General features: G+C 35.7%; 1 protein-coding gene across 1 annotated transcript; it reads right to left on the bottom strand.

The window, feature by feature from the left end:
* Window positions 1–826: 826 nt before the first annotated feature.
* LOC128643525 (doublesex- and mab-3-related transcription factor A2) lies at window positions 827–4,523 on the bottom strand. Its single transcript, XM_053696368.1, has 2 exons — window positions 4,085–4,523; window positions 827–1,707 (listed from the first exon to the last, which is right to left on the bottom strand). Exons 1-2 carry the CDS (start codon window positions 4,521–4,523, stop codon window positions 827–829), a joined length of 1,320 nt encoding a protein of 439 aa, XP_053552343.1.
* Window positions 4,524–11,218: the final 6,695 nt, after the last annotated feature.

The following is an 11,218-nucleotide window of genomic DNA, read 5'->3' as shown; positions in this document are numbered from 1 at the left end:
TGTACCCCAGCTGGTGTCTCCCCTTGAGTAATTCTGTACCCAAATTACCATTTCCTGAAGGGTCCCCAAAACTGAGACTTCCCAACTTAGTTAAACCAGTTAAATCAGGTGTTTGTAGGACTGTGTACCCCCAGGAACATCCACGGAAAGTCTATTGGTCTATCATCTTAAACACAGCTTTTATTCAGTTTATTACAGGACTCACCCACAAAGTACAAGAATAACTTAGAATCCCCCCTGACAGCATTAGAATTGTGTGTATGCATAAATTTAAAATATTTAAGTATATATATTTATATTGTGAAAACTCGCAATGCAAGAGGCTGTGTCCATGCTTAAATGTATAAGCAAAGAAAACAAACAAATACCTTAACAGGAAAAGTGCATCTCAGAATTATTAACAGTTGAGATTTATTTATCTCTTTTTTTTTTTTTTTTTTTTTTGCTAAAAGAAACCTGTAAATTAGCAGGTTGTCAACTGACCTGCTGAGCACATACAAGAGACTATTAAATGTTCATGTATTCTTTTTAGAAGTTCATATTACAGGTCTGTGTTCTTCCTGTGATTAGATTTGATGTAGAAGTGAATGACCTGGATCCCAAAAATCTTTAGGTCACCAAGTTGCCTTGCTTTTAGTCCCAAAATTTGTCTTTAGTCCCAAAATTTGTCTTTAGTCCCAGGGCTTGAAGTTAATTGATTTCAAGGAGATGTCCTCTTATCCAACAACTGTCCTTAATATTAGACATTTTCATAAGTCCCCAGAAGGTGTAAAAACTAAGATCTCCTTTTGTTTAACCTAGTTGGGAATTAAAACTGAAGGAGAATTCACTGTTTCTCTGTGGTATTATTCACCACTGATCCATATAGTCCATTAGAGTACACCTGGTCTTTATGAACACTTGCCCTGTCTCTCATAAGATCACTGAAGGCATAGTCCATAGGCGGGCGGAAGCCAAGGGTGGGCATGAATCCAGCAGTGGAATAAGGTGTCATGAAGGCAAGTCCTCTGCTATGTGCAGAATAAGCCAATCTCAAAGGGTTTAGTCCCAGGTGGCTGCCTAACTGGTAAGCGTTGGTGTCTGTGCTGAAATGGGTGGCATTGGGCTGCAGGGGTGAGAAGGCAGACCTACTTCCTATTGTTCCGATTGCCGGGGTGAGAGCTCCAGCTATGAGGGGTCTGTGGGTGCTGGAAACTGAGGGTTGAATATTCTGAAGTGCTCCTTCCCTGGACCAAGCCTCATCACCCTTTTCCTGGCCTTTGTTGTTTAGTATCTGCTCAATAGCCTGTACAACATCCCCTCCACAACCCTGTAGGACCAGTTCCAGGACACTCCTCTTCTGTGTGGGGAACACTCGTGTCAGGATATCTATTGGGGTCCTCTGTCTGGTTGATGAGGATGAACTGGGGTCTTGCTCGTCTTTCTCTGCATCTGACCCAGATTCTGACCCTAAAGGGCTGATGGAACTTGGGCTTTCCTCACCTTCCTTCAAGGCTTTGGACACTGGGGAGCTGATGAAGGACTCCCCATCACCATTTTCGGAACCCGAGCCGGGCCTCACTTCTGGAGAAGAGGCACCTTGAGTGCTGCCAGTAACTGATTCAATGTCTGGGGTCACCGTCTTGCTCCCGGGGGCTAGCTGATGGGGGGTGACCGATCTGGTTATCAGGTTCTTGGGAAATAGGTCAAACTTCTGGATCTTGGATTCTGGTGAAAGAAGTAAAGTGAAAAATGAAGGATGAACTTTAACAGACAACACTAAACGAGTCAAGCAGCACTATAGAGAGAAGCAAAACGCAAATCATATCACATGGTTTAATATAAGGAGCAACTAAATGCATTTGCCAAACATGATCAGATTTAGAAAATAAATCATATGTAAACAACAAATATGTTCTAGCAGTTGCAACCCACCAGAAAACAGAGGGGGGCTGCGATGAATATGTGGGGGCTAGAATGCTTACTGTGCCTTAATGTTTAACTATTTGTCTGCTAAAATAAAAAGCTATAGCATAGGCAGGACTCAAATCAAGAGGAAATTAATACATTTATATCCTGACTGATGTCATTTACTTGGGACATTTATATGAATGTTACATTAGCTTCTTATCATGAATCAAGATCATCATTCTACACACACCAGGGAAATCAATATTCGCAATAAACATCAGCACTTCTGGGAATTATACAAACACAGATATTAGTTGTATAATCTTCTTATTTATACCAACATTTGTGAGTGTTGTATGTAGATTTATCTATATATCTTTCTGTCTAATCTATCTGTCTATATATCTATACATTTATCTTTCGGTCTAATTTATCTATCTATCTATCCTCTATCTATTTATCTATCTATATCTATATATATATATATATTTGATATATTATCTATATCTATCTATCTTTCTATCTGTATATATATATATATATATATATATATATATCTTTCTATCTGTATCTATATCTATTTATCTAGTATCTATCTGTATCTATATCTATCTATCTATATCTATCTTTCTATCTGTATATATATATATCTATCTTTCTATCTGTATCTATATCTATTTATCTAGTATCTATCTGTATCTATCTATCTGAGTTAATAATCTTATATACACATTTTTTCCGGCAGCAGAAAATGTAATTATAATTAACTATTTAAAAAAAATGGAAATAAATTAAAAAATAAGGTGCATACTGCTATTTTTTATATATTTATTTATTAATATTATTCATGTATTAAATACGTGTAAATAAATAAATACATACACGTGGCAATATGTATATATATATGTGTATATATATATATATATATATATATATATATATATATATATATATATATATATATATATATACACACACGTATTTATTTTTATTTTATCCTCGGATTTGAGCGGTAATGTGGAGCTATGTGTGTTATTTTTCTGTCTTATATAATATAATAATTTCCTAATGACACATCTAGCAGAACTAGGCCAATATATTGTTGTCTTATAGTCCTGTACAATTATTTTAGTCATTTATAAAATTCCTAAAGTCTGTGTGATCTGTTTTACTATTTTTTTTTTACATTTTCAGATACTAAAATATTACTCTGCATATCATTTATATTTTCTCATATATATATCGAGTCACTTATTTATTTTCAGAGCTGGATTTTTAAAGGATACGGCAGTATGAGTATGTTTGGGGCTCAGACACATATTAATACTACGGAATTGTTCCATTGTATTGTGGCACTGGCAATTACTAAAGGCAAATTAACTGGCAAATTCACCAATGTCCTGTACTCAAAGTGGCAAACAGGGCCTGTTAATATCTTTTAGCTAAACAAGCAGAAAACTGTCCTATAAAATAATTTCCTGATTGTCTTGTTTAGGAGCTGCCCCTGCCATAGATATTGTTTGCCCCATATCTATCTATCTATCTATCTATCTATCTATCTATCTATCTATACATATATTTATATATTATTGTATCTCATTCCTGTAACACAAATATTTTTATGGAATAGTTCAGGAAGAGTTTGTTTTCCAATAGCCTAGCTCCTTGTGTAAGGGGAAAATCCTCTGGGACAGTTCTTTAGGTGTCAGTTTATTGCATTAAGGGGATTTTTTACAATGTAAATATAAAGAGGCCATTGATACATTTTCAGTTGCTGACAGGGCAATTCCTTTATGGTGATTAGCTTTAGTTTAGGCACAGGGGCCATATAATATATATATGACATTCTTTTTCAACAGTAGAGCAAAGCACTTATTGTGCAAAGCCACTAATACTTTGGGCCCTATAGGTGGGGGTTAATTAAAGGCGAATTCATGAAAGGCAGATGCTAATGGGGCAGATAAGGTTAGTTCTGTCGCTTCAGGGCAGATTCTGTACCAATAATTCCATATGTGGCGGTCATATTAGGCAGATACTATAAGGACAGATTGACCCAGCACAGTTTTGTTATTTATAGGCAGTCACTGCAGCTATGTATCAGGACACTGAAATAACCCTTCTGGACATTTATTCTGCAACCTTTATGGGCAGTTCAGGTGTATTTAGATAGTTAAGAACTTTTGAGAGTAATTACCTGAGCCTCCTTCAGTACACACAGAGCCAAACACCTCATAGGCAGGCCGGGGTGGGATGATGCCGTTGGCTGCAGCCAGTGCCAACCCCTCAGCAGTACCGTAGAGCAGCTGTAACTCTCGAGCTTCGTTCTCCTCTTGCGCTTGTTGCCTGCGGAGCGCCACTTGCGCAGCCATGACCCGTTGGCGCTCCGCGATCAGCGTGCACTTAGCGCACAGACAGTCCTTCCATCTGCAGTACCGCTTGTGGCCTTTCAGCGCCGACACCACTCCGTGATTCCGGCAGCGGGCGCACTTTGGGGTGCGGGGATATTTTTCTGCAGCACGGAGAAGCAGCTGGGGGCCCCTAAGGAGGGTCCCGGCCATAGTAACTGGGATAGAAGCAGTAGTGGTTTGGTTCTGTGGGATCTGGGAACCGGAGGGGGTACCACTCAATTCCATCTCGGGTCACCCCCAAATTGGCTTGTGCGATGGAATTAGACTGAACCCTATATTCTCATATACAGGTATCTCACGACCATAAGCACCATCAACCCCTTTATGACTTAAGCTATATTATAAAATAACCACTGTCCACTGGAGAACTCTATACAAAACTAGAATGAATATACTCACTGGAATATTTATTAACTCCTCTATGTTATATAATTACACACACCAGTCATTTATATCATTATTATGGCACACACGTGTATATAAGGCACCACTAATCACATCTATATATCAGAAACAGAAATAAATATTAATTAGTTACCTACACTCCAGGCAGTGCAATGCACGGTATTCACCAGTCTACTCTATATACCCACCCATTTGTATGCATATCACTCAGTCCTATATCGTATAATCCTCATAAATTAACAGTTACATTCACTACTCATTTGGGAAGAAAACGACTATTTCACTAGATAATGAATGATCGTATACACCAAAGACCTTATTGCATAAGTCCTGTAAGTGAACTTCTCTATATCAGACCTTCCCACAACAAAACCTAATACTGAATTCTCTCAAACTGTAGGTTGTCCCATATTTGTCCTTTTACACTAGAATCACTTTCCTCCTACCTGAGTCACTTTAGGCCAGGGGATAACTCACACTCATCTCTGTTCATTCAGAATCATCCAACAAGTCCAGCATTGTCCAGACTTCCCCACCTGCAGCAAAAGTCCCTTCTAAACCACAAGGAGTCTCCTCATTCTATTCCAGTCTTCAGACTGAAAACTTTTTAAATTTCACAAAAGAGGTGACCTTGTCCTCAAGCATGAAGCCAGGGGGTGATGTGCATTGGAAGGATGGAGGTCCCCAGGTCCCAGAACCCTGCCAGGGGAGAAATCCAGTACTCAAAGTAAAAATCCCCAATAAACTTGCAAGTGTATCAGTGTGTCGGCTCCTGGAACAAAGTAGCAACTACAAGCCCAGTCTGTTAGCAGCTTCCCTTGTCTTTCAATTGTTGCTCTCTACATACTCATTAGACAAATTTGGACAACAATGTGAGTCTCTCCATTGGCCAGAGAGGGGGGAGCTGCCTTCCCATTGGTTTATTCTGTGTTGTACAGTGTCAAGCAGGCGGCTTCTCAAATAACAGTTTGAAGGTGCTGGAGGCGGTTCCTATGGGGGAACATCACAAATCAGGAAAAATTGTCAGTGTTCATTTGTGTGAATCCAAAACTTATGTATATGCGTCATAGCTAGCACTATTACTGCTCCCTCTAAGCCAGCAGGAGGTCTGCCACTTACACTCCCTGTCCTTATAGCCAGTGCCTAATGCTGGCACTGCCACTTGCACTCCCTGTCCTTATAGCCAGTGCCTAATGCTGGCACTGCCACTTACACTCCCTGTCCTTATAGCCAGTGCCTAATGCTGGCACTGCCACTTACACTCCCTGTCCTTATAGCCAGTGCCTAATGCTGGCACTGCCACTTACACTCCCTGTCCTTATAGCCAGTGCCTAATGCTGGCACTGCCACTTACACTCCCTGTCCTTATAGCTAGTGCCTAATGCTGGCATTGCCACTTACACTCCCTGTCCTTATAGCCAGTGCCTAATGTTTGCACTGCCACTTACACTCCCTGTCCTTATAGCCAGTGCCTAATGCTGGCACTGCCACTTACACTCCCTGTCCTTATAGCCAGTGCCTAATGCTGGCACTGCCACTTATCTATCCTATCTTAGCCACAGATCTGGCAATGCCACACATCTGTACCCCTAACGCTGACACTGCCTCTAACCTACCCCATCCTATCAACCGAGCTGGCAATGCCACCCATTTGCACCCCTAACGCTGTCACATACCTGCCCCTATCATAGCAGAAACTGTGGTACTGCTATAGACCCTGCATTTGCCAGTGCAACAGTAACCAAATAAATGCACCAGTCCTAAGAACAGTATTTGGCACAGCCAGCTACTTACTTCATTTTGCACGTCACTCCCAAAAATAAAATAATATTGTAGATGTTTTTAAGTGACAAATTCTTCTGTCTTATGTGATTCCTGTAAATCAAGGCTATAGAAAGATGCTGATAAATGAATCGGTTAAATATGTGGGTAAGTATAATGCATTTATAATATGGTGATGGTGTAACTCGTTCATCCTAATGCCAGGGTGACAGTACCCAAAACAAATTAGTTATAGAGCTGAATCATAGTCAACGTTTCAATATTAAATTATCACATTTCTTTTTTTGTGATTTTTTTTAAATCCAAATGCTAAGCGTTACTAATTAATTTAATAGAACTAAAATTCTCTATTTTTTTACACACAGATAAATTCTCTTTTCAGGATGTACTTTTCATTTTTTAAGATCCTTAATTGTTTAATTTGGAAATATGAATGTAGCTGATGTGTATTTTTATCCCAATAGCAGATCAATGTGGGAATAGTCTGTGGTGGTGGTGGTGGTGGTGGTGGTGGTGGTGGTGGTGGTGGGGGGGGGGGTTACACTAAAAATAAAAACGCAAAAATTAGCATCTTAAAAAAGAAGAAAACATTAAGATAATTCGAATCTAAATTAGAACTGATGAAGAAATTCTGACAAGATTTGTTTAATTCTCAAGTGATCTCTATCTTGTTCTTCTGTATTCTGTAATATTTAGAGTATAATTGACAAATTGGGTGCTGACATTTGATATAACCAGTTAGTGAATTGCCCCCAATAGTGAGTGCGACCCTTGGGGACAGGCATGTAAGAACAATATGATTGTTGGTGTAATTATTGATGATTTTATACACTACAATTAATATTATATTAAAAACGAAATATATTAGCGATAATAGATTCGTTAATCTAGAAATGCTAATCCCTAAATGTGAATATATTGCAACACTAAACCTGTTAATTAACACGTCTCAGATTATCATGTTTACATTTTTGCAGATGATGATGACTTTACAAGTGGGGACACTGTTATCTGTGTGGGATTTACAAATTAATATTCATGTTTTCAAATGATAGGTATTTATGTATTTATATAATTATATTGTATTTATTTAAGTATGAATTTATATAATTATATTGTACTTATCTATGTATACATTTATTTAATTTTATTGTATTTATATATGTATGTATTTATATCATTATATTGTATTTATATATGTATGTATTTATATCATTATATTGTATTTATATATGTATGTATTTATATCATTATATTGTATTTATATATGTATGTATTTATATCATATCATTATATTGTATTTATATATGTATGTATTTATATCATTACATTGTATTTATATGTGTATGTATTTATATCATATCATTATATTGTATTTATATATGTATGTATTTATATCATTACATTGTATTTATATATGTATGTATTTATATCATTATATTGTATTTATATATGTATGTATTTATATCATATCATTATATTGTATGTATATATGTATGTATTTATATCATTACATTGTATTTATTTAAGTATGAATTTATATAATTATATTGTACTTATCTATGTATACATTTATTTAATTTTATTGTATTTATATATATATGTATTTATATTATTATATTGTATTAATATAATTTTATTGTATTTATATCATTATATTGTGTATGTGAAATTAAAATATATTTGGCAGTCTCCAATACTCAGAAATGAATTATCTAATGTATAATTAGACTAAAAAAATTATACCGATTTAATAAATGGTAGATAGGGTACATCGATAAAATCTATCTTTCTATTATATATCTATCTATCTATCATCTATATTCCTATGAATCTATTTATCATATATCTATCTATTATCTATATATCTATCTATCTAAATTTCTATCTATTATCTATCTATCTTCCTTCCTATTAATCTATCTATAATAGTGATGTCATTTTGCAACTGAAATTATTTTCTCAGCCACTCAGAAATCTTAAATATGTATCATATTATACTGACGAGCAGCCTTGTGCATTTTTTGGTCTAAAATATTTGAATTTATAAAGTTTAACTTATCGCAACTAAATTAATTTGTATTTATGTTTGTTTATTTTTTATCTTTTTTTATTTGTTTATTTATTTTTCTTCTTCACTGAATGACAGACATAGATACAATGTTACTGACAATGTAAAGAATGTGATACATTGTTACCCTATTCCGTGCCCTGTATCTGAACAAACAAACGTTTATTTCCCAAATATTCAAAGGAAATAACAGATACAGAAATTACTCAACCAGAGAAATATCCCGCAGTGGCTGAGGATATCATTAGAATTAGTGACATTTAACCTGTCCCTACCTGTTCCTGTAGTTTTAGGTCTTAATCACCAGAGATTCAGAGCGGGAGTGAATAGTTATGTTAGAAAATATTTAGACTAAAAATTATTATTATAATGATTATTATTATTATTAATAATAATAATATTATTATTATTATTATTATTAATATTATTATTATTGTCATTATTAGTATTATTTGTATTATTATTATTATTATTATTATTTGTATTATTATTATTATTATTATTTGTATTATTATTATTATCATTATTTTATATTTAGAATGTTTTTCATTGTATATCCTATGTATTATAAATGTAATTAAAATCATTTTGACAATAATAGACAATTATTCCAGTTCCTATCGCGCACAATTGTTCTTATCTGTATTTTTATCTATATATCTATCTATATCTATATAGCTGAAATCTAAAATACAGCTAACTATGCATAAAACAATGTAATTCAGTCAAAATTGTTTCAGAATGAAATGGAAACATTAAATGTATTCTTAAAACTATATCTGAGTTTAGACAACACTTGTTTCTCTTTTGTAGCAGATTACAAGTAATATACAGAATATTCTCTTTAAGACATTTACAAAAATTTTTAGGTAGGAAAATGTATGTGGTCAGTCTGATTTTGTTATTAAATTATAAAAAAAAAAATCAATACTAGAAAGAGAAATAGTTTGGAGACCCTGTCAGTTCACTGGAGATCCTTAAGATCTATCCATGGATTACTTTTTTGCTTAGACAAAGAGCTACAAATGAAGAAGAAAAAAATCCATACTCATTTACAATTACTATAGAAACGCGTGATCCTCACTTAATTAAATCTTCATAAACTGAACTAAATTAACTTTTATTTGTTGTCTTTAACAGCTCTATGCAGAGCCCCGATTCCTGGAGGTGCCCAGTGCTGTCTGCAGGTAGCTGCTGGAGTCCAGGGGCTGCCAGAGGAGTGGCCCTATGTTTACCCACAGATACAAAGCAAGCAGCAGCCAGCTGTTCCCCTGATGCCGTCTCTTCCACTTTTAATTATCAACCTGCAGCCTAATAGAGATGATATTAAACTAAATCTTTCTGACATTAAAAGTAATTACCTCCAAACCAATATTACAATAATGAATATTACCCCTCCCTGCTTAAAAAGCCAATAAGGATTTCAGCAGCAAATGTTTCCCCCATTGCTTTAACCCATTGTGTGCTGTGATGATTAACTGCGCACTGCAGGTGTAACAAGTGAGCTATTATTATTATTATTTATGATAAAAAGGAGCTTGAACAGTTTGAAACAAATAAAATTAGCAACTCAATTATCAGCAAATGTTAGATTTAGTTCATGTTTCAGGAGTCTGTGTTTAGTGCAGAATTGGGAGAAAGCTCTCCAGGCACAGGGACAGCAGATGTGATTGAGTTTTACTAAAACTCTTCCTTAATTCATATTAAATCTTTCAGCTAAACTCTCCCTGAAATGTCCCTACTGCAGTTTCACATAATCTAGGGGAGAGGTGCCCTTATTTTATTTAATATGTGCTAAACTGAGCTCATTTTAATTGCATGTATCAACTTTGCTAATTAAACATTGCGGCTAATTAAAAGTGACAAGGGAATGATTTTAATTCAACCTTTTACTTTTTAACAAATTATTATACAACCAATCAGCAAAAGCCCCTGTGATCTGAGGGGTTTACACATTCTGAAACTCACAATGGGAGATCCCTGTTGTGTAAGTGTTATGTGCACCTAGAGCAATTTAAGTGTGAGTAGTGAGTGGTCCCAAAAAGAGGAATGTGAGTGCAGCCATACAGGAAAATGTGTATGGGAGTGCATGTGTATGTGAGTGCAGTCATTCAGGGAAATGTATATGTGAGTGCAGTCATTCAGGGAAATGTATCCGTGAGTGCAGTCATTCAGGGAAATGTATATGTGAGTGCAGTCAGGGAAATGTGTATGTGAGTGCAGTCATTCAGGGAAATGTATATGTGAGTGCAGTCATTCAGGGAAATGTATCCGTGAGTGCAGTCATTCAGGGAAATGTATATGTGAGTGCAGTCAGGGAAATGTGTATGTGAGTGCAGTCATTCAGGGAAATGTATATGTGAGTGCAGTCATTCAGGGAAATGTATATGTGAGTGCAGTCATTCAGGGAAATGTATCCGTGAGTGCAGTCATTCAGGGAAATGTATATGTGAGTGCAGTCAGGGAAATGTATATGTGAGTGCAGTCAGGGAAATGTATATGTGAGTGAAGCCATACAGGGAAATGTGTATGTGAGTGCGGCCATACAGGGAATGTGTATGTTAGTGCAACCATTCAGGGAATGTGTATGGGAGTGCAGCTATACAGGAAAATTTATATGTGAGTGTAGCCATTCAGGGAAATGTATATGTAAGTGCAGTCA

The sequence above is a fragment of the Bombina bombina genome, unplaced genomic scaffold (assembly GCF_027579735.1).
Source record: "Bombina bombina isolate aBomBom1 unplaced genomic scaffold, aBomBom1.pri scaffold_539, whole genome shotgun sequence".
In the NCBI taxonomy this organism is placed as follows: domain Eukaryota; kingdom Metazoa; phylum Chordata; class Amphibia; order Anura; family Bombinatoridae; genus Bombina; species Bombina bombina.
The sequence above is the reverse complement of the archived record's forward strand: the minus strand, read 5'-3'. Positions and strand labels throughout refer to the sequence as shown.